Raw genomic sequence first — 25014 nt, 5'->3', positions numbered from 1 at the left:
TTAATGGGCCAATTTATTAAGCTTACTGTGAAGGAGCGATATGGATGTGTCCAGTCATGGCTGTGAAAACTGTAAATTGACACTATGATTATCGCTTGATTTTTTTCTTCTTGCTGTTTCATAGTACTAAGTAGTTATTTAGTTTGTGTATATATGCAGAATTTTAAACCTAATTATATAATTTTTTGTTTTTCAGATTCAACTTGATGTTTCGTACTCCGAGAAGACTTACTATGGAGAAAATGGCTTCTAAAAGATTTAATTCACAGAACATCATTAACAGGCGTATGGTTATCAGTATGCCCAATCTGCAAGATATCAAACTACCAGAGAGTCCTGCTAGAAAATCCTCACTTCGAAGAATAGAGACAGACATTGGTGAGTGAAGAATGTGCTGAATGAATGCAGTGTTCTTTTCGTTTTGTATGATATCACTGAAAGATTTCCACAAAAACAGTGTCAGATGCTGAAAGGTCTGGTGAGCTGGGTCATTTTCTGCTGGGGCCCCATCTGTGCTTCTCTTTGCATGTTAAATCAGCTTGTATTCTGCATTAAGTTCTGCTGTACCAGAGGATAGGGACATGATTACTGTCCTTACCGACCTTATGTCCATTTCTCCACTGCATTTAAATATTTGCTTAGGTTTACTTGTGTGTAACTAAGCAAGGCCTTTCCAAACGGCAGATATGGATTTACTCACATGTGTAATTTTACTTGCATATTTTAGTGTATTACATAAAGAGATATATGAATAATGTGAATATATACATCTTTAAAACATGTATTCTCTAGAAAGGAAATGACCAGAATGGGGAATGTTCTGATATTAAGAAGGATGTATATAGAAATACATTTGTATAGCATAACTTTTACCTTAAGGAATTTTATGCATTTTAATTGAAGAAATTGTCATGGTGGGATTCTTTTTGTTTGTAGTACTGCTGGTTGCAGAGAAATTCATGCTTTTACTAATTCCTGTACCACCTTTTTTTTCACTTCTAGCTGTGAGAAAGCCCTCCAAATCAGTTAGTACATTCAAAATCCCAGAAATTCACTTTCCTCTGATGAGCCACTGTGTTCACTCCTACTATACAGAATTCTTCAACCATCTCAGCAGAGCTATAAATACCTTACCACCTGATAACTCAGCATTGCTGGCAAGGTACTTCTACCTCCGGGGACTTATTAGCTTGATGCAAGGGAAACTACTAAATGCACTTTCTGACTTTCAGAACCTAGATAAAACAGACTTAAGAATTTTCCCTACTGAACTTGTAAGAAAAATTGTGGAAACCTTGCCTCCTTCTGAGCGTTTTCAAGCTGACCGCAAGCCTGAGCTGAAGAGGCTGATAAGCCTAGTGATGGAACAACAAAGGGAAATGACAAAAACAGATGACCACGTGAAACACTTTGAATTGCCAAAAACACACATGCAGCTGGATGATTTTGTGAAGCGAATCCAGGAGTCTGGGATTGTCAGAGACACAGACACCATACATCGGCTGTTTGATGCCTTAACCGTAGGTGGGTAGAGGGTACGTTTTTACTGATCATCTACACTGACACAGTGACAATTTAAAGCTGGTTTTGTTTTTGGGAACTAGGATAAAAGAAAATGTGTCTCCAGTTGTTTCTCTTCTTAATTAATAGTCAACTCAATATTGGAGCTTTCATTTAATTGAAGTAAGTGTGGAGAGTAGATGGATGTATACAGGATGTACACGTGTACGTCTGCACATGTATGCACAGGTACATGGATGTATCTGTGTCCACAATAAGAGATGAAGGGTCCTCTCACCTATTTAAGCATACAACTTAAAATTTTTCAGATTGAATTCATGGGCTGGTTTTTATTCATTTTGTGTTTTAATGGTGTACAGTTCTGCTTTGGCTAAGATGAGTCAAGTGACTATAAGCCTGTCCTAATTGCTAATGGGTAATGTCTTATAAAACCAGTAAGTAATCTGGCAAGGTGGCAGACCTTTGAAAAGAACTAGCAAAATACGGAGTTCAAGTGGCTACAGTTAGATTCCTCTTGAATCATTATCATAGCAAATGGAGAGCTTATGTTTGAGAAAACTGTTTTCTCTTGTGAATGAGATCTGAATCTTGTGATAGATTTCTGAAAACATACACTAAGACTGCTTTTATAGAATACTATTCAATTCTATTTCTATACCTTCTTACTGCAGTCATTGTTATATTTTGTGGCCACAGAGATTAAACGTCAGTTAAAAATGCAAATTTTTTAATGCCAAAAGTAGCATACATCTCACAAGAACTCGATATTCTGCTGTCCAAGCTCACTTGAATTCTTAGAATAATTAATTAAGTACTTGGAATAACTGTTGCTGAAGTCTTTAAATTAATTAATTAACTGGCTTTTATCCTGGGTTGGTACATATGTTGTATATTTGCATTCTGTGGAACCAAGAACTGAAAGGCCATCGTGAGAAGTATTCAGTTCAGTAGTGCTTACCCAGTTCTGCTTATCCATTTTACTGTTAGAAATGCAATCTGGAAGCCAATATCTTTTAAAACTATCTTTCTATTTAAATCTGTATAATAATTTCTCATAGTAAACAGGTTTTAAAATTTTTAGGGCAGCAGAAACAAATTGATCCTGAAACATTCAGAGATTTCTACAACTACTGGAAAGAAACTGAAGCAGAAGCTCAAGAGGTGAATCTGCCACCAGCAGTAATAGAACATCTGGATAAGAATGAATGTGTCTACAAGTTATCCTGCTCAGTTAAAACTAACTATGGTGTAGGAAAAATAGCACTGACCCAAAAGCGTTTATTCCTTTTGACTGAAGGAGGACGTCCTGGCTATGTCCATATTGCTGCTTTCAGGGATATAGAGGTGAGCATTGAGTCATTTTCTTGAAAAATTCCACTTTGAGGGTGACAGAGCCCTGCAATCAGCTGCTCAGAGAGGTTATGAAGTCTCCTTCTCTGGAGGTTTGCAGAACTGACCTGGACACTTTCCTGTGCAATTTGCTCTTGGGAACTTGCTTTAGCAGCAGGAGAGGGTTGGAGTAGATTGTCTCCAGTGGTCCCTTCCAATCCCTGCAGTTCTGTGGATGACAGGCAATGTTCCATTCTGCTGAAAGACCTACCTCAGACTGTCTCAGTAAGAGCTGTAATGAATAGCTCTGAAATCAGAAACTCACAAAGGATAAGAGGTCTTGAAGAGGTGGATGTGTGCTAGGTGCTGGGATGGTGTGGTTTAAAAATAATCTGGAGTCCTTAACATCTAGATCATAGAATGGCCCGGGTTGGAGGGGAACTCAAGGATCATGAAGCTCCAATCCCCTGCCACATTTAATGTGGTCGCCAACCTCCCCATTTAATACCAGACCAGGCTGCCCAGAGCCCCATCCAAGCTGTCATTGAACACCTCCAGGGACGGGGCATCCACAGCCTCTCTGGGCAGCCTGTTCCAGCACCTCACCACTCTCTCTGTGAAGAACTTCCCCCTGACGTTCTACCTAAATCTTCTCTCCTTCATTTCCTTTGTCCTGCTGTTATCTATCCTTTCAAAGAATTGACTCCCCTCCTGTTAGTAGGCTCCCTTTAGATACTGAAAGGCTGTAATTTAGATTTACAGGACACAAGGCTTGGTACACAGAGCCAGAGGAATATAGTAACATGAATGTAAATGTATATTTTTGACTACAAAATCAGCACCAATCTGTATCTGCTCTATAGTGAAGCCTGGGTGGTACTGTTAGCAATGATCATTTTCACAAAACCTGTTAACAGACCGTTTCTGCTTAGTGTATGTATGAACAACTGAAATATTAATTGTAGTTAGATAAAGGTTATCCTGTAGGATTAATACTGCATCTTAGTTGTGACTGCATGGTACACCTTCCTTGCTTTTCTTGTTTCCAGGATGTTAAGAACACAACTGTAGCTTTCCTTCTTTTGAGAATACCTACTCTGAGGATTGAAACGATATATAAAAAACAAGTATTTGAAGCTAACCTGAAAACTGAGTGTGATCTCTGGTACCTGATAGTGAAAGAAATGTGGGCTGGAAAGAAAATGGCAGATGATCACAAGGTATAAAAATGGGCACAGCCAACTAAATAATGTGAAATATGTGCTTTCTGTTTCTGTTCTAAATAATTTCTATATCAGTCTTGGAATTTCTTGGTTTTAGCATGTGATATCTAAGTAATAAGATGTTGTTTCTGATGTTGCTTCTAAATATAATACATCCAGAATACTAGCAAAATGGTACACTTAAATATAATTAAATACTGCATTTAAAAATAAGGAATTTTTTTTCTCCATTAATTTGGACCTTTCTGTTTAGTTACCAGTTTTGTGAATTACACTGGTAGCTTAAGCTTACGAAACGAGAGCAGTGATCCTAAAAGAAGCTTACCATGCCTTACTTCCCTTACACAAAGTGTAATGTTTAGAGGGATTATTTTTTTTTTCTTTGCCGTGCTGGAATCTTGGTAGCTGTAGATCCTTTGAATAAATAGAGCAAGATGTGTTCTTCTGCCACAAAACCTTTGAGGAAGAAGAAGGATCATATGAGAATGGTTCCCAGCCAAAAGATTAAATTCATCATGAGTGATGAATTTAATAGTGAAAAGGCATTTTGGTGATTTTTTTAGGAAGGATTTGGGTAGTATTAGATGAGGTCAAGAAAAGTGTGCTTCTCTACTATGCAGACAGGTCCAGGATGGAAATTGGTGTCTGTCCTGTGTGTGCTGTGTGTCTTCCATCAGTGCAGTTCACACAGTTTCAGTTGTGCATTCTGAATCAAAATTGTGCCAGATCCAAAGTACCTCTTTCAGTGCAATGAATTAACTGTAGCTCTTGGTTCTTTGCTTTATGCCCTTGCTTTGGGGTGAAATCTCATGTGATAGTGAGGTTTGCTTGCAGGTAGCATGGGTTATGCTCCAGAAAAGCAGCTGGCTAGTGCTTGTGCTGAAGTGCGACTTGCATTGTGATGGTTGAATATGGAGACATGCAAGAATGATGAGTTGTGGGTAAACTACAGTAAGACTTTTTTCTTTAGGATCCTCAGTATATTCAGCAAGCACTGACAAACGTTCTTCTGATGGATGCTGTCGTTGGTGCACTGCAGTCCTCCAAAGCCATATATGCAGCCTCTAAACTGTCTTATTTTGACAGGATGAAGAATGAAGGTCAGTCATGTAACAGTGCTATGAAGCCTGCTGGTATCTCATCGTCTATTTCAGCCTTTTTTGTTTACAGTTTGTTTTTCAAACTGGTTATCTGTAGAGATATAAGATGATGATAGCCTTGTTGCTCTTTGGTTGCCATTCTTTATTAAATATTTATTTTTGTTTAGTTAGAAACTATACTGATATCAGTATACTGTGTTGGGTGGGTTTTTCTTGTGTTTGTTTTTTGGATAAATGCCTGCTTCTTTTATTAAAGTACTGGGCTTTCACAGTCAGCTAAAGTTAGAAGAAGAAATGGGAATAAGTGGTACATAATTATTCTTTCACGAGGATTGTAGATCTGCTTCAGGCTCAACTATGCAATTCATGACCTTTTAAAAACCTATTTTAGTGCCTATGATGATCCCCAAAACAACCTCAGAGACGTTAAAGCATAAGATCAACCCATCAGCTGGTGAGACATTTCCACAGGCAATAGATGTCTTGCTTTATACTCCAGGTAAGGTGATGTATTTCTTTATAGTTGCCTCAATTAACCTATAAAATGTTATCTCCTAGCACCTGGTATTATGACTGCCTGATTTTGTTCACATTCTGACAGGCCTTGGTTGTGTATAGACTACTAAAACAGAAGATTACTGAAAAAGAATAGTGATATATTAACGTAGCTTTCACAGTCTTAATTTGCCATCCTATGTGTGTATGTGTTTTAATTGTCTTCAATTGTATGTTAATGTGTCAGTTTGCCATTAAGTTTTCTACCTTGCTTATTGAGCAGGGTGGAAAAATGATGTTCCAGCACTGACCAGTGTTCACTGCTCATTTTCATAGTCACTACTCATTTTCAGTAGTCATATAGGAGTGGTTAGTTGAACCCCAGTGCAGAAATCCCAGCCAGATCTATATTCCTGTGACTCTCACTGTATGTGTTCTGATATCTAATTCATCCCATGTGATTTAAGTCCATGCCTGAAGAATGCAGTATTATTTTCCCTGTGATCTTCTGTGTGATATTTGGCACACTTATATCTCATTAATTAAAAATGCACTGGAAAAAAAGAAGTCGGGGCAAAAGCTTCATCTCATTTTAGCTGCTTAATTTGGATAGTCTTGGATTTTTCAGAACAGTCATATGTGCACTTAATGAAATTTCAGCCTGAACATAAACTAAGGTTTTCACCTCAGGTTTCACACCTGGAAGTGAGGAGCGTGCTGTTAGTGTGTACTTGTGAGAAATGACTTGCATGGGGATTGTGATTCAGAGGCACTAAGAACTCACTGGATCTTAGTGTATGTCTTGCTCAAAACGTGCATTTGGCCAAAAGGCAGAGAAGAAATCCTAGAAATAAATATCCTTTGTTACATGATCCTGATTTATTTCAAGAGCAAATGATCTGTGAGGGAACAAATACATCACAATACTTAAAACAACAACAAGGAATAAAAAAAAAAAAAGCACTTTTGTCTTGGGATGTTCACAGTAGATATGAATCTGAGTTGAGAGGTGTTAATTCTGAGTTTATTTCATAACCTTGCTCATCTCCTGACTTAAGTTCACGTGTAATTCCTGAGACAAAAGCACAAAGTGAATTCCACAGTTCAGAAAGTTGGATGGAGAATCTGTGTGTGGTGGTGGTGGAGGGTTTGGTTGTGCTTTTCTTCCTTTGAATGGAGCTTGCTTTCTTCTAAATGAGACAGTCATGTGGCAGATGGAATGAATGGAGTCACTAGATTTATTTCATAGGGCTTACAAGCCTCCCTGCAATTCCAGTTATCTAAACATCTGTCAGTGAAAAAGATCATCTCTGCTCTGAATAACATTGAAGTGTGAGGTTAAACCATCAGGTGAAATCACCAATTAGATAAGGAGCACAAATTCAGTGTGAACTGTGTCATTTGTTAACTGGTGATGTAAGTTCCAGAACAGAGAAGCATTTCATTGCTCTGCCTCTGATAATGTTTTTTCCATGTGTCTCAGAAGTGTTTTATTTTCTTCTCTCATCTTCTCTGCTTTGTTTCTAGGGCATCTTGACATTTCAGAAAGACCTGACAATGCTCATCCAAAACTGTGGTGTGCTTTAAACGAAGGGAAAGTTGTGGTCTTTGATGCATCTACCTGGACTATTCAGCAGCACTGTTTCAGAATGGGCCGCTGTAAACTGGTAAGACTAACACTCATACCATGACTGATGATTTAGCTTGTTTTTTCTGTTGCTGATAGCCTAATTAACACTGGGCCAGACAGTCATCCCTTAGAAGTTGAAGGATATTTGAGTTATGCTGCAGTTAACATGGAGAAATGGAAGATTGAGAGAAAAAGGTTTTGTAACAAAACAAGTCAACTGGTAGGAAGTGATGGATTGACTGAGGAGATGGCATGCTAGCCTAGTGGGTTCTTGGAGCAGGAAGGCTGGTTGGAAACAGCTGAGTGGAAAGAATCTCTATAAAAAGAGAACAGAGATAGCCCTGAGCACAGTTGGAAAGTCATCTGTGCTGAAGAGCTAAAAACTGGAGAAATGTGTAAGGAAACTAGTGGGTGATACAGATAGTTCTAAAAGAAGACTCAGACAACAGATCAAAGAGAGTTACTTGTGGGAATTTGAATTGAAAAACTCAGTGAAAGGGAGGGCTGAAACAGGCTTTGGACCAAGTGAAAAACATACGGAAGAGGGAACACGTAGCAAAGGGCTTCATAGGTGACTTGTGTGGAAGTTGAGAAACATTTCTGTGGATGAATGCGGGGAAAAAAATTGAAAAGGGGGGGGGACAAAGCTGATGGTAGAGGAAAAATAGAAATCTTGGAGAAGAGCTGGATGCTCACCTATTCTGAAGAGGAGGAAGAGAAGAAGAGGAAGACCTGGGTCTTGTGGGGCTCAGCAGGGAGAAATTAAGAATTTCTGAATGGGGGCGGGATGTTCCAGGCACAATAAAGGAGAAAGTGGTGTTTTCCTAGGCACCACTTTAAGTAAAGTAGGAGTGGTGTTTATATCAGATGGTGAGTACAGCTTCCAACCCAGAAGACAGAAATACACCAAATTCTGTGGTTTCCCCAGTGCCCTCTGTAACTTCTGCTTTGTTTAAGCCAGGAAACGCAACTTTGAACCAATTACCAAAATACATAATTAATCTTGTTTACTGAAAGTTAAACTCAGCAAAGAGATCTGTCCTTCTGCTCCCTCCAGCTGAGCAAAGGATAAATACTGGAGTGCTGAGTTTTAATCCCTTACTGTAATCACCAGAAAGCTGTGACTTGTAACGTAGCCTTTTTCCTTTATATTAAAAAGTGTTGTTTTGTTTTGTTTTGTTTTTAGTATTTAATCCTGTTTTTTTCTCCCCAGACTTGTATGGTAATGGTAGAACAGAGTCAAGTATGGATTGGTTCTCAAGACTCCATTATTTATATAATCAACACTCACAGTATGTCTTGTAATAAGCAACTAAATGATCACCATTCTGATATTACAGACATAGTTGTGGAGAAGAAGAATGGAATACCCAGGTATATTTAATTACAATGTTTTCTTCTTAAAAATGCATCTGCAACAAAATGTTGAGAGTCTGGAAAAGTCACGAGTGTTAAGGAGAATCTTCCTGTGGTTAAATAGAAAGCCATTCTACTACTGTCAGACATCACTGTGTCTAGTATTGTAGCTCCCATTATTGTGTATTGCAAACTATTTCCTTCCTAATGAAAAATCATTATGTACTTTGGAACAAAGATGATAAGGGAATATTTTCTTCAGGCGAGATGTAGAGCAGCTGGAAGTTGGTGGCTCTGTACGAATCAGTAGAGATGCAATTTAAAGACCATTTCATTTTTGCTTTGAGCACTTCATCGTTGATTTTTACAACATGCTTCAGAGTTTATCCTGCATGTTTTTAAAGGAAATAGTACATTCCTCATTTTGTTCAGAGAAAATGCTTTTAATCTTTTGGTAGCATTGGGAAGGGTGTAACTGAAGGCATGAACTGGTTAACTTAGAGTGACAGACCAGAGACAAGCCTCAGTTCTCCTAGGTTTTGAGGGGGAATTTGCTCAGGTGTCATTAGGGCCTACTGGAAAAGGTTTTCTTATCTGAAGAAAACAAATGTCAAAGGTAGAAGGGATTGCATGATTGGTTTTCTCAGGTGCAGTAGCAAAGAAAAAAAAGATCTTGAGATGTTTTGGTCCTGCCTTGAGAGGAAAAGAGAAAATCGGAAAGGCAACAGTGTTCAGGAAAACTACAGGGGATGTTTTTGTTGTATTTAGCTCTTCAACCATGATGTATTCCATGCTCTAGTTCACTTAGAGGCCTGAATTAGCCTGCAATGCTGCTAGTGAGGTAAGGTCTTGGAGTATAATCTGTGACAAAGAAAAAAGTATCTGTGCCAGAATACATTAGTTCTAACAGGAGACAAACAGCTAGAAGGATGGATGCTTGGCTGTAACTCAGAAGTTGCTGTTGGCTGCTTAAATGCACACTGAAATAATGCACACTCAAATAATTAAATTACACTGAAATAATGGAATTGGACACTCCAAAACATGACCTAAACCAGTTGTGATGAGCAAAATAGAACTGTTTAGAACCAGCAGTGTAAAACAAACATAGGTAGGGAAAAAGTGTAGGTCCTTCCTCAAGTATTTGGTGCTCACACAGAATGAGTGTGCTCCCATCCTTTCAAAACTCCAGTCACTGTTTGAAATGGCTGAATACAGCTGACTGCTTACTGTTAAAATTATAGTATCTGGCCCTGAAGCCTCTTGGGCTTTGGCTTATTGTAAAACTTGTGATTTTGCAGGTCCTTCTGTATGAATTTTGTTCTGAATGTGAATGTACAACATACTGGGTTTTTTTTGTTTTTTTTTTTGTCTGTGTCAACAGTGAAGCATACTCAAGCAGCTTAGATGGAACAGTGATTGCTTGGAACATCAGCACTCTGAAGGTTAACCGTGCTTTTCAGCTGCCCTGCCAAAACCTAACTTCTATTAAACTTCATAATGGCCAACTGTGGTGCTGTAAGTTAATTCCTCAAAAATTAAAAATAAAAAAGCTGTTTTATTAGTCAGACCAATACATTAAATTCACGCTCTGACTTTGTATGCGTGATGTTCTACCCTCAGTTCCCACTTGGTGTGTTTAAGTAGCCTTCTGTAAGTGAGGCCTCCAAAAGTCTTAATTAGCTAGCTTGAGTCTCTCCTGAGAATACTGCCTCTGCTACAGGAGGTGGCCTCTGGCTGCACTGTTTGCCTGACCCCTCCTGGCCACACCTATAGATTGGAATGGAAAGCTTAGAGGAAGTTGTTTTAAAGTCTGAAGGGGTAAACATCTGCAAGTTGCTTTTGGTATTTTGACTTTTTAATTTTGATTGTATGGTATTGATCTCAGTTGGTAATCCTCAAACTGGGCACGTTTAGAACTTGTCATCCCTTCTGCAAGAGTCCAGGTGAATAAAGCCAGCATTTATGTTAAACATCTTTTCCCTTGAAGTAATTTAATAAATTACTTGAAGTAATTGCATAAATGGTGGTGTGTTCAAGACTGCACTGATAGTAAGTACTGCCGTACTCAGGAGCCTGTATCTAAGCACACCTTAACAGAACAACAGGGGAAACAGAAAGCAGGTGCAGTCTTTGGGAATTTGTGCAGCAAGTAGTAGCAGTGCTTTGGTGGGTTAAAGATTAACTTTGTAGCACAAACACTTCATCTCAGTTCTGTAGATTGAAAGAACTGTGTACTAGGGAACCTAACTGTGGGATCTCTTAATGTAAAGGAATCTCTTCTCTCACTATTTTTGGACTTTAACAGGTGTTTGTACTGCAAAAATAGTAGCCAGCATTTGAAGAAAATAGAAGTAAGAAATAGATACTATAAAAAACAGGAAAAGCCTCTAAGATGTCATTGTTGATTGAGAAATAAGACAGCTGTTAGGTGCACCCATTTTATTTTGCCAGTTTTGCTCAGGGCTTATGGATGTGAAAGGAGTTGGCACTTCTGCTAATAACCCTTTATCTGATATTGAAGGCACTGGAAGTTGCATATTTGTAATGTCAACTTACGAATTTCGACTACAAATGAAGATTGAGCATCACCTGAAGGATGTGTGTTCCTATTTCCTCTGCTTCCAGCTCTTTCCTGAGGTATTACATTTGAACTGCTAATATGGTGTGAAGAAAGCTGTCGCGACACGCCAGCAACTGTGTAGTTACTTATTGCAGTATGCTTGCTGTCAGCAGTGCTAAGGTTAAACATAACTTTCTGTGCTTCAGAGAAATGAAGTGTGGGCATCTTACTCAGGGAGTAGTGACCTGTATATTTGGAACACCAAAGACTTTGCAAGCACACCTCAAAAAATTCATCTTCAGGATTGCTCTGAGATTACCTGCATGATACAAGTCAAAAATCAGGTGAGAGACATTTGGACTGATTTTCATTTGTTGTAGACTTCTTTACCAAAGCTTTGTTTGTTTACAGCTCTCACAGGCTTTTATTAGTTAGCTTCCTTACAGACTGTTTGCCAATGTATTAGTTTAAAACATTGATTTTTCTTTTAAATCATAGCCCACCACAACTGGCTGCTATGACTGTAGCCCAAAATACATGTCAGGCCAAAAAAATCTCACAAGTAATTAAAAGCCTGGTGACTTTTATTAGCCATTGACATTTTCAGGGAATGGTAGAAGCTGAAAGTTTAGGTCCCTTGATATTTAATCTCAGGGCTCCTAAGACTAAACCTTGGAAAAGGTTAATAGCCATGCTGCTTGGCATTTATTGTTTGTCTGTTTTTGTAGATGACCTTTTTCTTGTTTAGTTACTGCATGTCTAACTGAACAGAGACAAAAGGGCCAACGCTTCCTACCTAGCTATCTTGAGTGCCTGTCATTTTTGGCCTCTAGCTGTACCTGCTGTTTCTGGGTAGTATCAGTAGCTGTGTAAATGACTGTAGCTGTGATACGACATGGGTGTGTTTAGGGTTAAATTACAAGTAAATAGCTAATATAAAGGAAAAATATTTTCATTTTCCCCTCAGGTTTTCCACAAGATGAGAATCCATCTTGTAGAATGACATTTTTTTTTTCAGGAAGTATCTTACGAGATAGGAAAAGCTTTTTGTGTATCCAGCCTTTGGCTAAGTTTGTGAACAGAAATGAAATATAGCTTTAGATACAGCACTCCCCCAAGTAGAGCTGGGTATGTTTAATTCTTATTTTAGGGCTTCCTCCCACTCACGCTGCTGCCTGGTGCAATGTATGCTCTGGGTGTGTCATGGATGAGAGAGCATGAGGTTTCCCAGAGCCTTCTCCTCACCTTACACCTTGAATATCACCTTACTACCTTATCACATATTCCTCTTACCTACATGCCTCTGGGAGCCTGAACTCGCCCTGTACAAAACTATCCATGTGAAGACCACAGCTCTGTTCTAGCAGGCCAGACCAGGTGCCTCTCACCATGCCCTATGTCTTATGGTGGCAGTAGCAATACCATGGAGGGGGAATGCACAAACTCAGCCTTCTTAATTTTTATTTTCATCTTCACTTACGACTGCTGCTCCTTGCCCTTGATAGTTTCAGTTCTTTTTCTCTGAATCTTCTCAATGTCCTTGCAGAGTGTGATTAGAACTAGTCATAGCACTCAGTATATGAGCAGGCTGTGGTTTTTGTACAGTGGTGAAGTGACAGCTTCTGTCTGCACTGTACCTGTGAAACTTAAGGCAAGCTGAGGGCTTTTGGATGGGAGCCTGGGCAACCTGGTCCAGTACGAGATCTGGAGATTGATGGCCCTGCCTGTGGCAGAGGAGTTGGAACTTAATGATCCTTGGGGTCCCTTCCAACCCAAGCCATTCAATGATTCGGTGCTTCTATGGATCAGAATCCTTGTGCTCCATGTCTACATGGCAATTACTCCCCTCCTGCTGCTCTGCCAGTCACTGAGGCAGTTTACCTTTTTGCAGGAGCTCTGCTGACTTGTTCCTGGTAGTGTTTCTTCGTGTACTCAGTGATCTTTTTCTCTGTTATGACCTTCGCTTTTTTTCCAGGAATGGAAATCAGACACAACAGTCTGATTATTTTCTTTTCCCCAGAGATCTCTTTGGAACCTCTTTGTGTGGAGGGGAAGCCATTTACTGCAACAAATGCATATAAAGGAAATTCTCACTCGTTGCCATTTTCCAGCTTAGCAAAGGAAAACCCGATCTCAACTATGTCTTAAAATTTCATGAGTCAAAAAAATATTGTTTTGTTTTTCCTCCAGATGTGGGTTGGCAGCACTGGAACATCACAAGGCAAAATCAAAGGGAAGATCTACGTGATCAGTGCTGAGAAGAAGACTGTGGAGAAAGAATTGTTTGGTCACGCTGATACAGTAAAGGCTCTTTGCTCTGCAGAGGACAGATACGTCCTCAGTGGTGCTGGAAAGGAAGAAGGGAAAATTGCCATTTGGAAAGTTGAATAGCGAAGCTATTCAAAATATGTCTACCTGTGCTGGAAAAAAGACCTCAGACCTTGGTTACTCTAGCTACTTCTTTTTCAGCCACCTGTCAGTGTTATTTTTGTATTTATTCAGCTATTTTCAGTAGCTGCATTGTTGTTGAAAATCAGCTTTGAAATGATTCTCTCCTTTCACCTTGTACTGCACCTGCACATTTGATAAAGAAATGGAAATGTGAGTAGAGGGATCACTGGCTTAAACTTAACCATATTTTATTGTGAAGGATCTGAGTTGCAGGCCAGGTCTGTTATGCAGGCTACATTAAATTAGCTGAAGCTGCTGAGGATAAGCTCAGTAATTTCACAGGAGCTCTTTCTCAGCAGTGCATATAGTAGCTGGAAATGTTCACTGAAATCAAACAAGGAAACAACAAATCCCAGAATGAAAGCAAAAACAAAACACCCAATGGATTTGTTTGATTCATTGAGTTAATGTAAATGCTGAGTATTTATCTTTCTGAACTATCAGCTAGAATTAGCTGGGAAGACTGCCCATGATCACTGTATGTATATATTTATGGTGCTGTATTATTTAAAAGGTAGATACAGGCAGACTCTTCTTGATAGCACTGGAAACTTCCTGCTGCTAAAACAGGATACTTGCATAGTGTCAGTAACTGTTCTTCTCCTAAAAACAATGCACAGCACTTGGCATTTATGAAACTGACATTATTTTCCCCATCTGAAATACTTTATTTAACTACTGTACGCATTACATTTGCTTTTGGAAGCAACCTCTTAGTAACTGTACAAAGAATCTCTGCCGGTCCTCCCTTCAGCCAACATTTCTGTAATCAGAGGAACTGCTGACATTCAATATAGAACCTTCAAAGTCGTCAAACTATGCCTTAACTGCTGAGGTGGGCATCATCAAATTGCCTTCTGAAGGGTTCTGTCAAGCAGCATTTCCTAATCACTTCCTAATGTACTCTTTTTCCATTGATAACAAAATCATCTGCAAGTAAATCTTTGCAGAACAGTTTTACTTGTATCAGTGCTGAGTGAAGTGGAATACAATGCTTAAATTATTACAAACAGAAGGAACAAATGGGCTGCTACTTTTTCAACAAATATAAGCTGAAACTGTAGGCCTGCTAGAAATGTAAACTACTAAAAGTATACTCCATCTGTAAATCTTTCAGATGAAAGGTTTTATGTGATGATAACTGTAATTTTACCTTTTTAGTGTTTTTCAATTGAAGAATATTAAACACTATATTGATACTCTGGCTTTTCTTTGTTCCTTTTTCCTGTGTAATGTAGTGCACAATACAAGAACTGTATTTTTTTTTTTACATTGACTTACATTCACCTCTTTGTGCTAAGAATAATTGCCTGTGTTTCTCTCTGCATATTCTCCTTTCTAAAACCAGCTTCTGCTGCTCATGTGTCCTCCTTCTGAGCCCTTCATCTGTAGCTTCCAGACTCCTCATTTCCTCCCCAGGCAGCTGTCTGGCTGCTGGTGGTAGGTGGAAGTGATTATGTTCTGTCTGCAGAGACACACGGGAGCTGAGGTGCTGAGGAGATGTCAGTTGTTGCAGAGATGTACCCAGCTACTGCAGCCTGTTTGCCGGTGCCTGTCTGATTCCTGCTGGACTCCTTGGACCTTGCTTTGCTGTCTCTAATGGTACCCTGCTTGTGTGAATGCCAATTTTTATGCTTGAACTCGTCTAGAAATTTTATGATGTATTGATTGAGTAGCAACATAATTTATTGATTAGATGGCTCCTTTTCAGAACACTGCTCTCTAATACCATCTGTTGCTATGGCTGTTGAACACAAGCATATAGGAGTGCAATTTAACCACAGCTGGTAAAACCATGTGAAACACAGATCCTTCAACAGTCATCCCTAAGGGCAGGAGTAGCAGCGATACAAATGTGACTGATTTGGGGGCACAATGTTGTTTTGACTTTCCTATGAGACGAGAAAGCTCAGGTATGTGTTTACTTACTATTTCTGCTTTGCTCCAGTGTTACAGACATGACAGTGAACCTGCAGGAATAGGGCTTTGGGGTTTAGCTCAGTTTTTATTCTGCTTGTTCTTTTCCTGCTGTTTGCTGGGCCTCTTGGTGGTGGGGAGGGATTCTCAGACCCAGATACCCTTAGAGCTGCTCTTTGCCATGCTGCCTACGAAGAGTCTGGCAAGTTAAGCTGCCAGCGAGCAGCACACACTAATCCTGCTGATGGATGCCTCTTCATTCATATGTTCTCTGTTCATCTCTCTTGTGAGCTTGCAGTAAGCTGTTTGAGGTGAGAGCACCTTCCAGTTGTGTTCATGACACAACACTGTGTTGGCACTTAGCAAGGACTCCTGCAGATGTTGATGTTATAAATGCTACTGCTTGAATGCTTGGATTTTGTAAAACCAGCTGAGCTTTTCAAATCAAAGGCAAATTCTCAGGGCTCAAAACGGGCTGCCAAACAGCAGTGGGAAAGTTCTATGTTCTACTGGAGATTGCCTTCTCCTCAAAGTGATGTATAAATATTTATAAATAATGTATAGATAAGCCAGAAAAAAAAGTCGCTGCATCCTGCCAACCTGTATTACAGCCAGTATTTCAGTTTTCACTTGTCTGGAGAGATTTGGGTACTTCTCTATCTCCCTCCACTCAACACCAAGTAACTGCTTTCCTGAGTGGGGATAAAGACCTTCCAAGCTTCAGGAAGCCACTTTTGGAACAGATGCAGCACTCTGAGCTCTCTTGCCCAGCTGCTGAGCTGCTGTTAGGACTGGTCAGCTGTAACTTGAATCTCCCAAGTCTCCCTGTGCTGCCATTCCTTCCTTTTCTGCTTCTTTGGAGCGCTGCTTGCTTCTTGCAGTTGAAGGTTGACTTTTGATTCCTTTCTGCTGTTGATTTTTCAGGCCGAGGGGTGGCAGTGTTTGCTTCCAGAAATGAGCCGCATTAACCACGGGGACAGGAGCTGCTTGAAAAGTCCGGCTGTTGTGTGCTGGCTGTGATCCCCCCTGTGGGCTGTGCAGCGAGGTAGGAAACAGCTTCTTTTGCCTTTCAGCCTGTAGTCATGGGCTGCTGTAGGAGTGTTGTAGGGATAGGCGTCTTTTTTGTCAGTACTGAATGACCCTTGCCTTTCACTCTCATCTGTTTAGAGCAGGGGAGGAAAGCAGAAACCCATTTTAGCACTGCTGCTGTTACTTGACTTGCCTCTGTCACTCTTGCCTGAAGAATCTACTTTCCTTTCCAGCACTCCCCCCATGACTGCTCCAGGATGCAGCACAGGTGCTGGCTGTCACTTGCTGCATGGCTGCAGTGTTGTTCTTGTCTGTGATTGGATCAGATTCCATTTAGGGGCTGAGGACAAAGTAGATGATGCTGGATGTATGCTGAAGGATTGCCCACCTGGTTTTCCCCACTGCCCATCACCCCTGGCACTAGGATTTGGTTCATTTTCTCCTGCAGTGATGCCTCTTTCATCACTGAAGCCCCTCGGGGAGTGTTTCCCTGTGGGATGGATGCCCTCTGCCTGTTTTTCCTGTCCTGAGCTCCCTGCTCTCTTTGATGTGCCCTTGTCCCCTTCTGCCTGTTTACCTCTGTGCCTGCAAGAGTTTCATGTCACAAGGCTGGATGTGACAGTGTGAAATTCTTGGTGATCCTACAATTTCACTACTTTAATGGAGAAATACTAGTAGCAGGTGGATGATTGGACTGGATGATCATAGAGGCTTTTCCCAACCTTGGTGATTCTGTGATTCTCTGTCTTAGCCTGCGTGTGGCCAACCACACAGTGCACACAAATCCTGCCAGGCACAGCTGCCTGAGCACCCCAGCCTGTTGTGTGGGATTGCTAAATCCCTGTTCCTTTTTTGGCAAGTGGCATTACCTCTCCATCAAGCATTGCAGGCTGGTGATGGGCATGGGGACTGTGTTACCACCCACCACCCCAGATGGGAAAGGTGGATGTGGGGGGGTTGTGGAGAGCCCAAGGGAAGCCGGGACTGACCCCCACTGGGGGTTGGTGAAGTGACAGCAGTTTGCTTTTCTCTTTTTTAGGTCCCATTGCTCTTCCCTGAAACGATCCTGCCTTGTTACTGGAAAGGATGCAGTGAGGTTTCCCATCTTCCCCTTTTTTGGCATGGTGGACAGAGTTGGTACATGGATGCTTGGGTGGAGATGAATGAACCAAATGCTGCACGGGCATTGATTTCTCTGAGCTGATGCCACAGGGCCTGACAGATTGCCTAAGGAGAATTCACAGACCAAATCCATCAAGTAAGTAAATGGAAATTCAACTAACAAAACAGAGCTCTTTGTGCTCTAAATTCAACCAGGCAGCTGGCATGGGTAATCTGATAAAGGTGTCCCTTTTGCTTTCCCGGCAGAGTCTGAGTGGTTAACCAGTTTTGCTGTAAACTGGTTTATTTGTAACCCAAATAAACCAGTTTCAAATGACCCTGTTTCTTCCAGAAACTCTCCTAAGCCCTCCACTGCACAGGGTGTCACATCATGGAAAAGGAGAGCAGAAAGAGGCTGATAGGCTGGCAAAGGAGGGGTGAGGCTTGGAGAGAAAACCCTGAACTGCCCCTCGTATTCTCAGCGATAGCATTTGCTGGCTGAGCAGGTGACAGCTCCCTCTTACCTCCACCTGGAAACGGGTCAGAACAACTAGGGCAAAAGCAGAATCTGTATTCAGGTATGTGCGCCCCTCCTGGGCTGCAGCAGTTTGCTCTTCTGTCTGTATTCCCTCCCCTGATAAACCCAAATGTTCCAAGTGTCGGCTCCATCGCTAAGTGCCTCCACCCAAGCTCCCTACAAACAACACAGGAATGCAAACCACAAACTCTTACTGAAATGTTTATTAAGATCGAAATTCAGAACAACGGATTGGAACACAATGTCTTGTGGAGTAGAATATCTCTAAATTGATTTTTGTTTTCTATGCATAAATGAAAAAAAACAAAACAAGATTATACAAAAAGAACAGAAAGTGCAGAACACAATAAAACAGTTCTCATGCAACAACTCTTTTTCTTTTAACCTTAAAACAGAAAATAAGCTCAACAGTGTAGAAATAAAAAACATACATACATTATGCCGTCTACGCACTCAAACATTCATCTGTGACATTACTTTTCTTTATTCCTTTTTCCTCATAAAACTTAACGTTATGTGTTTAACACATGCTTATAAACATTGCTAAACTCAGCAAGAGCTATTATAGTGCCCCAACTTAATAAGTTGATAAAAAAGTAGTTGTCGTATGGCCAGTTCACACAGGAACTAAATATTCTCTTTTTTATTTTTTCTGCTATGAGATGCCTATATGCAGCTTTCTATTAATATGAGGCATTTAAAATAAGCTGGTCATTGGGCTACCAAAAGGGCTTAGCGTTCATGTTACATCAGAGTAATAATTGAGAACTGCCAATTTGTTAATAGTTCAGTCTTTCTGGGTTTGGGGCTGTTTACTACAATTTGGCTACCACTGAGTAGTGAGCAGGTGCAGGCTCAGGGGATGACTTGCTCAAGGAAGGCTTTGCTTCCAGAGCTCTACCCCCAGCTCCAAATTTTAAGAACATGTCAGAGAATGCTGAACTGAGGCTGCGTCCTGGCCTTTCTGTAAAGCTTTAGCAGGCCACAAACACAGCAAAAGCCTTTGAATTTAAGAAGAAACTTTGTTGTGTTTTTTTTTGAGGGAAAATATTTGCCGCTAAACAGCCATAATTTTCATCCATGTCAGACCTCGCTATGGTGAGGAACAGCAAGGCTAAAGGACAGGGAGAAGCCAAGTGCAGACCACCCCCCTGGAAATGCAATTGAAATCACATAACAAACTGAATATGTGAACAAGCAGACCCTGCTGCTCGAGCAGACTGAAGCCATGTGCTACTGCCATATTACAGAAGGACAACTAAGCCTTGAGAAAGTTACCTAATGTAATTTCTGAACTGCCCAGGCTGCTGAACCTCTAAAGCCAAACAGCAGTTGGTACCTGAGCTCCTGCAGCTTGCCTCTGGGAGCCGCTTTTTCTTGATGCAACATGAGAAACAGAAAACTTTGGGTAGCATCATGTCTTAAAATGACCATTTCCAACGCACTTCACAAACGTTCAGTTTGTCATTTAACAATAACAGCTAGAGGACTCTCTGTTACCATAAAGTTTCTGCAAAGAAAAATAAAATTTGGTATCTCTTCTACACAGTCATTCATAACATTTCTGTGCAACATTTGGTGTTCATTACATTTATTTGGCCTATTAAAAGGAAGCAAGAACAAAACAGCTGCAAATAAAACCAACTTCTCTTTCGCAACGGATACTGCAGATGCCGAAGCTGCTACATGTGCTTGGAATATCATGCAGGAGTTCACTTACTCACTTAAATAGGATATATATTTATAGCTGAGCTCATCTCGCGTCAGACAAGGATGAGGGAAAGCCTGGAAGAACTCAGTTGAAAACATTGTCGAGTACAGTGACAAAGAGCACACAACCACCAATGGTATTTTGGCCCGAGCAGTGTGTATATGAAGCTATATACACACAGACACATGCACACACACATACACACACACACCTAAAAAACTCTCAGTGATTGAACTAGAATTCATCGCAGAGACCGAACCGCAGAGTGGCTGGCGAATCAGCTTCTCATTTAGAGGAAATTACTGAAAAGAGGAGTGACCACCAAAACTGCTGCTCCCTGCGACGTGACTGCCTGCCTGCCTGCCTGCCTGCCTGCCTAGCATGGAGGAAGCTTTCCCAGATATCAACCACAACTTCCTTCACTGGCAGGTGTGGTCTCAACCCACATTACTGCAAGAGATGAGCCATAGCCATGAAAAGCCTGCCTTCTGTGATGGTGACAAGGGTGATGAAGGCCAAGCTCAGCACAGGGTGGGCAGATGCATTTTTTAGATGGAACTGAGGCTTTATTGAGGTATCTGGCAATAATTGTTACTGGTGCTGTTGTCATTCAAGTGCTCAGGGGATTTGGATGAGATGGGAAAGAGATGAGGAAGGCTCAGCCCCGCTCACCATGGGCTCTGCAGTAGAAGCTGGGAGGGTAAATGCCAGCTTCCCTCTGAGAAGGAATTATTTCAAACTGCAGGGAAGGGCTCCAAATAAAAGGGGAAAAGGGCAAGGAGATTCAAGGAGCACTAACCTCTGCTGGATTTACTGGCTTCCTCCCTCCTGATGATGAACAACCCACATCTTACCACAACTGCTTACTGCCAGCGCTAGCCAACACAACCAGATTTGTATTATAAAAAGCCTGTTTGGGTCATAAATCTCTATGAAAGTCATCTAACCAGCAGGAAGGGAAACATTCCTAAGAAATTATTGCTTCTGGAATCTGTAATTGCCAGCCACAAGCAGTTTGAGCCCAATAAGACTCTTGTGATAATCCAATGGTGCACAATCCTCACTGTGCCTTTCGGAGCAGTGCGGTTTGAGCTGCTCTGCTTTCATGTGAAATACTTCAGGACGTGCAGCTTGCCGACCGCAGAGTCCTAGTGAAAAGCTCAGCAATCTGAGCTCTATCAGTGTCTCTTGTAGGGGCGCTGCGCGCCACCCAAGACTGCAGCAAAATTCATTAACGTTGTTTACAGTATAGAGCAACTTGGAGTGAAACCACAAAACCACAAACCTACTGCAGTGAAGGAGATGGAGCACGCAGGATAAGTTGGACTGTACAGCAATACTGGCAAGTAACAATGATACTTGCTGTCATCAGGAATTAAGTAAAGCCCCTTCAACTCTCTCTTCTGCAATGAAGACGTAAAATCATGCTAATTTATATTTTAATTGTGACAAAAAGGAAAGTTCGTATCAAAAGGTGAAGGATGCATTTATAAATAAATGAGTGCCCACTCCACCCTGAGATGCCCCGGGGTGAAAAGGAAAGTTCTCAAATTCAAGAGAAAGCATTCTATCAACAGATGTCAGAAATGATCCCTGTGAGCGCAGGGGAAGCGAGCGCGGTGCTTTCACAGCCTGGCCGAGGGACAGGAGGAGATGCTTTGGCAGGGGCTGCCCGAAGTTAGTTCTTCTGGCAATACTACAAATACTTTGGCGTGTTTACAATGGATAATTATTTCCTTCGGTTTTGTAGGGCAGTGAAATAGAGCTTCCTGTTACAAAGCAGTGTGCATATTTATGTGTTACAAACACACTAAACAATGCCATAAACAATCCCATTTTAATGTCAGTTTCTAGAGACGAGGCTGGGACAAACTGGACCTGCTCTGCCTTTGACTGAAACGCTCTAGGTTTGAGATGTCATCCTCACCGCTTGCCACGACACAGAAAACTAAATAAACGCATGCAACATCAGTCTGCAAGAGGGAGCTTCAGCATCTCCTCCTTCCTTGCAGCTGGACCTTGGTGACTCGACTGTGCTGTGAAAGAAACCTTGGCTTACAAAGATGCTATGCAGAGCAGTAGTGGTTGGAAGCTACATTCACCATCAAAGAACTAGTGAGTGGTGGGGAAATAGGTAAGGCTGGCAGCGACCAGAAGAGCTATAAAAAGTGTAGCAGAACCTTGCAAGAAACAAGGTTCACATAAGGAGTACTTGACAGTGTTCCTTTAAACAAAAGCAGAATCTTCAAGAAGTTTTAAAAATAAAATAGTAAAGCCACTTTAAAACGTCTAACTCAGTATGTATTTTACACGAATGCCAGTTATAGGGTGAAATATAACACGCATCTCTTCTATATATATGAATATCACCAGAATATATTAAATGTAACTGAGATGATAAAATTCACGGCAGAAGTTCAGTTAAAGTATTTCTCACAACTGCTTTCTTCAGTAAGGTCTCACATTCTTCAGTAGTACTATTCCCCTGTCAGAACACAGTTCACAGTATGTGTTCTAGATAAAAATAATATTCACCTTAAAAAAAAAAAGATTCTTTGAGACACTTGGAAAAAAACAGAAAAAGAAGTCCCATGCGATTCCATGTACTTTAGTGCTCGGAATTCCACCAGCCTAAGCACAACACTGTCACTCTTGATAGCAGAGGACATCGCACTGACAGCCTTCAGCTCACAACACACGTATGCCACCAGGAATTCCTCACCAGCCAAAACTGCGTGTCAGCTTCAAATATACCAAAACATACATTTCTTAAATACATCGACAATTCAAGTAATTTATTATTAAAAACTGCTTTTCATTTTGAAATATATATATTTCTTTCGAGTGACTATATTGCAGCATGGTTTACACATGCAGTTAAAAGTACTGTAGTATCACAAGTTGGAGGCAGCAGAAATCTTACGATGAGCTGTGATTTGTCTGTTCATAGCACGAGGACTGACTGCAGCCCGTAGGTCCACACCAAGATGAGGAAACAGCATCACAAACGCTCCTTAGAAGACGACAGATGGAAGTTCAGTTTCTGAAGTCGCTTTAAGTGGCTGCCGGATCTCTGAGCTTTGCCCACGGACCAGGGCACTGCCAGCAATCCAAATAAAACTGTAACTCAGATTAGCTCAACTCTTTTAAACTCTTCACAGAAAACGTCTTTGCACTGCAGCTATGTGCTGAATCAAGGAAGGGGCACGGAGGTTGCGCTGACGAAATTGGTAGAGCAGCTCAGAAGAGCTCCAGCCTACAATTCCTCCGAGACAGGGACTGAAACAGCAACACGTGAGTGGATTGGATTTTAAGGCCTAGAAACTGTTTCTGACACAAATTTGTATACAACCAGACTATGCCATAAAGTTACAGAGGTAGGCCTTTGGTTCACCTTGTTGTACTGACTCTGTGCTTTAACCTGACTGCTGCGTTCCCAGCCTGGAGGTTAAAGGAGCAAAAAAGTGCAAGTAAGCAATGACTTCCTTCCACCAAATGAGAATTTGCACACCCATCCCACAAAGCTGACCCCAGGGACACCCTCCTTCACGGCATGAAGATGATTAAGTTTAAATGCCAAGAAAGCCCCAGAGCTCACCAGTACGCAAACTCCCAGCTAAGAACTGTCACAGCATATTCCAGTGACATTCATCAAATTCAGCACTTGCATTAAAAACCTGTGAGTGCTGATCACCTCTCCCAGCTGCTGTCCTTCCACCTACAGTTCACATCATTCACTCAATGTCACCTACAAGCAGCGGATTTGGGAGTAATTGTTGAGCAGTAAGACCGAAAGGATTCACAGCAGTTTCCCAGAAACTGCAGTAATTGCTTTTTTCCTTGAAAATGAAACAATTCTGTAGTAATTGCACTAACAAAAATATGACTTCTAAAATTAACGTTCAAGAACTGTAGCTGTTAGACCAATAATATGCATATGAAAAGAACTGATCATGATGTCTAAGCATTTCATTCAGCTACTGCACTAGTGAAATTGGAAATGTTCAGACAAATAAACAGCAGGAGACTGTAAGTCAAGATAGCTTCCATTTTCAGTTAGTTAAAAATCAGCTGAAAACTTAATTTTTCTAACTGCTAATTGTATACACTGTCTCATGCAGATTAATAAAACTTACTTGAAATCTAAATGTTTGGTAATAGAAAAGTGTTCAGAAATGACATTTCTAAGCTGTAGGGAAAGCAATTAGCATCATAGCTACCTGTTCAAACCTATATTAAGGACTACAGAACTTCGTTTACATTTTTGCATGAAACTGCCTTTTCTTCTGCAATTTTAGCTACAAGTAGTGAAGATCCTAATTTGTTTTCCTGGAAAAAAAAAAAAGAAAAAGAAAAAAAGAAGAGCTCTTGATCCTGCACCTGCACTCCCTGGAATGTGGGTGAGCAACAAGCGGCGGCCTCACACAGCTGACTCGCCCTGCAGCTCCGATGCGGTGGTTCCTTTGCGTGTGAGCTTCAGGACGGTTGGCTTCTCTGTGCTTGTGCTGTTGCCCTCAGTTGTCTCCGGAGGACCCAGTCCTTTCTGTTCTTCCTTTGGCTCTTCATTGACTTCGGGATAAATCACCAAGAAAGTAGCTGTCAAAAACCCCAGGAAGGATCCCACTGAAGCCACCATGGGAATGACTCTGACTGTGCCAACCGCATCCACCACACTACCAAGGGCAGAGGCCACAAGGATCTGGGAGATGTAAACCTGACACGACAGAATAGCACAGTCTATGCCAAATCCTCGCTTCGAGTTCCCAGGGCTGTGGTGAATGTACTGGAAAATACAACAAATATATGTTAGGAGGTAAAACAAGGGAGGAAACTGCATATTCCAACACTGGTATCGTCCCTGAATGTCTCAGCCACCATCAACTTTATGCCATCCTTATGGCACCACACTACGCATGTCCAAAGCAACAGCCCCCTTATCTCCTCCTTACACTGAAGCAGATATTTACTGGGGCACTCCTACATGAACTTGACTCCCGGACTAGTTTTTGTAAGAAATTTACATCAGACTGTTGGTGAAAATTATTTCTGT

General features: G+C 41.1%; 2 protein-coding genes across 5 annotated transcripts in view; one reads left to right on the top strand and one right to left on the bottom strand.

The window, feature by feature from the left end:
- Positions 1 to 14874, top strand: part of DENND3 (DENN domain containing 3) — a 38916-nt gene extending 24042 nt beyond the window's left edge. The window contains exons 12-23 of the mRNA XM_048940395.1: positions 197 to 378; positions 1003 to 1524; positions 2603 to 2865; positions 3900 to 4070; positions 5044 to 5173; positions 5565 to 5672; positions 7196 to 7335; positions 8512 to 8672; positions 10039 to 10172; positions 11179 to 11294; positions 11424 to 11561; positions 13408 to 14874. Coding sequence (XP_048796352.1) covers positions 197 to 378; positions 1003 to 1524; positions 2603 to 2865; positions 3900 to 4070; positions 5044 to 5173; positions 5565 to 5672; positions 7196 to 7335; positions 8512 to 8672; positions 10039 to 10172; positions 11179 to 11294; positions 11424 to 11561; positions 13408 to 13608 — 2266 coding nt within the window. The 3' untranslated portion in view covers positions 13609 to 14874. The remainder of the gene's footprint in view (positions 1 to 196; positions 379 to 1002; positions 1525 to 2602; positions 2866 to 3899; positions 4071 to 5043; positions 5174 to 5564; positions 5673 to 7195; positions 7336 to 8511; positions 8673 to 10038; positions 10173 to 11178; positions 11295 to 11423; positions 11562 to 13407) is intronic.
- Positions 14875 to 18441: 3567 nt separating this feature from the next.
- The window catches only part of SLC45A4 (solute carrier family 45 member 4), an 86388-nt gene continuing 79815 nt past the window's right edge, over positions 18442 to 25014 (bottom strand). For 3 of the 4 annotated variants that reach the window (XM_048940422.1, XM_048940421.1, XM_048940423.1), the window contains exon 8: positions 18442 to 24747. In XM_048940422.1, the coding sequence (XP_048796379.1) occupies positions 24385 to 24747 (363 nt within the window). In that variant the 3' untranslated portion in view covers positions 18442 to 24384. The remainder of the gene's footprint in view (positions 24748 to 25014) is intronic. The other variant, XM_048940424.1, reaches the window with a different exon arrangement.

Source organism: Lagopus muta, chromosome 3, assembly GCF_023343835.1.
Source record: "Lagopus muta isolate bLagMut1 chromosome 3, bLagMut1 primary, whole genome shotgun sequence".
Lineage (NCBI taxonomy): Eukaryota > Metazoa > Chordata > Aves > Galliformes > Phasianidae > Lagopus > Lagopus muta.
Note: the sequence above shows the minus strand (reverse complement) of the source record. Positions and strands in the feature narration are given on the sequence as shown.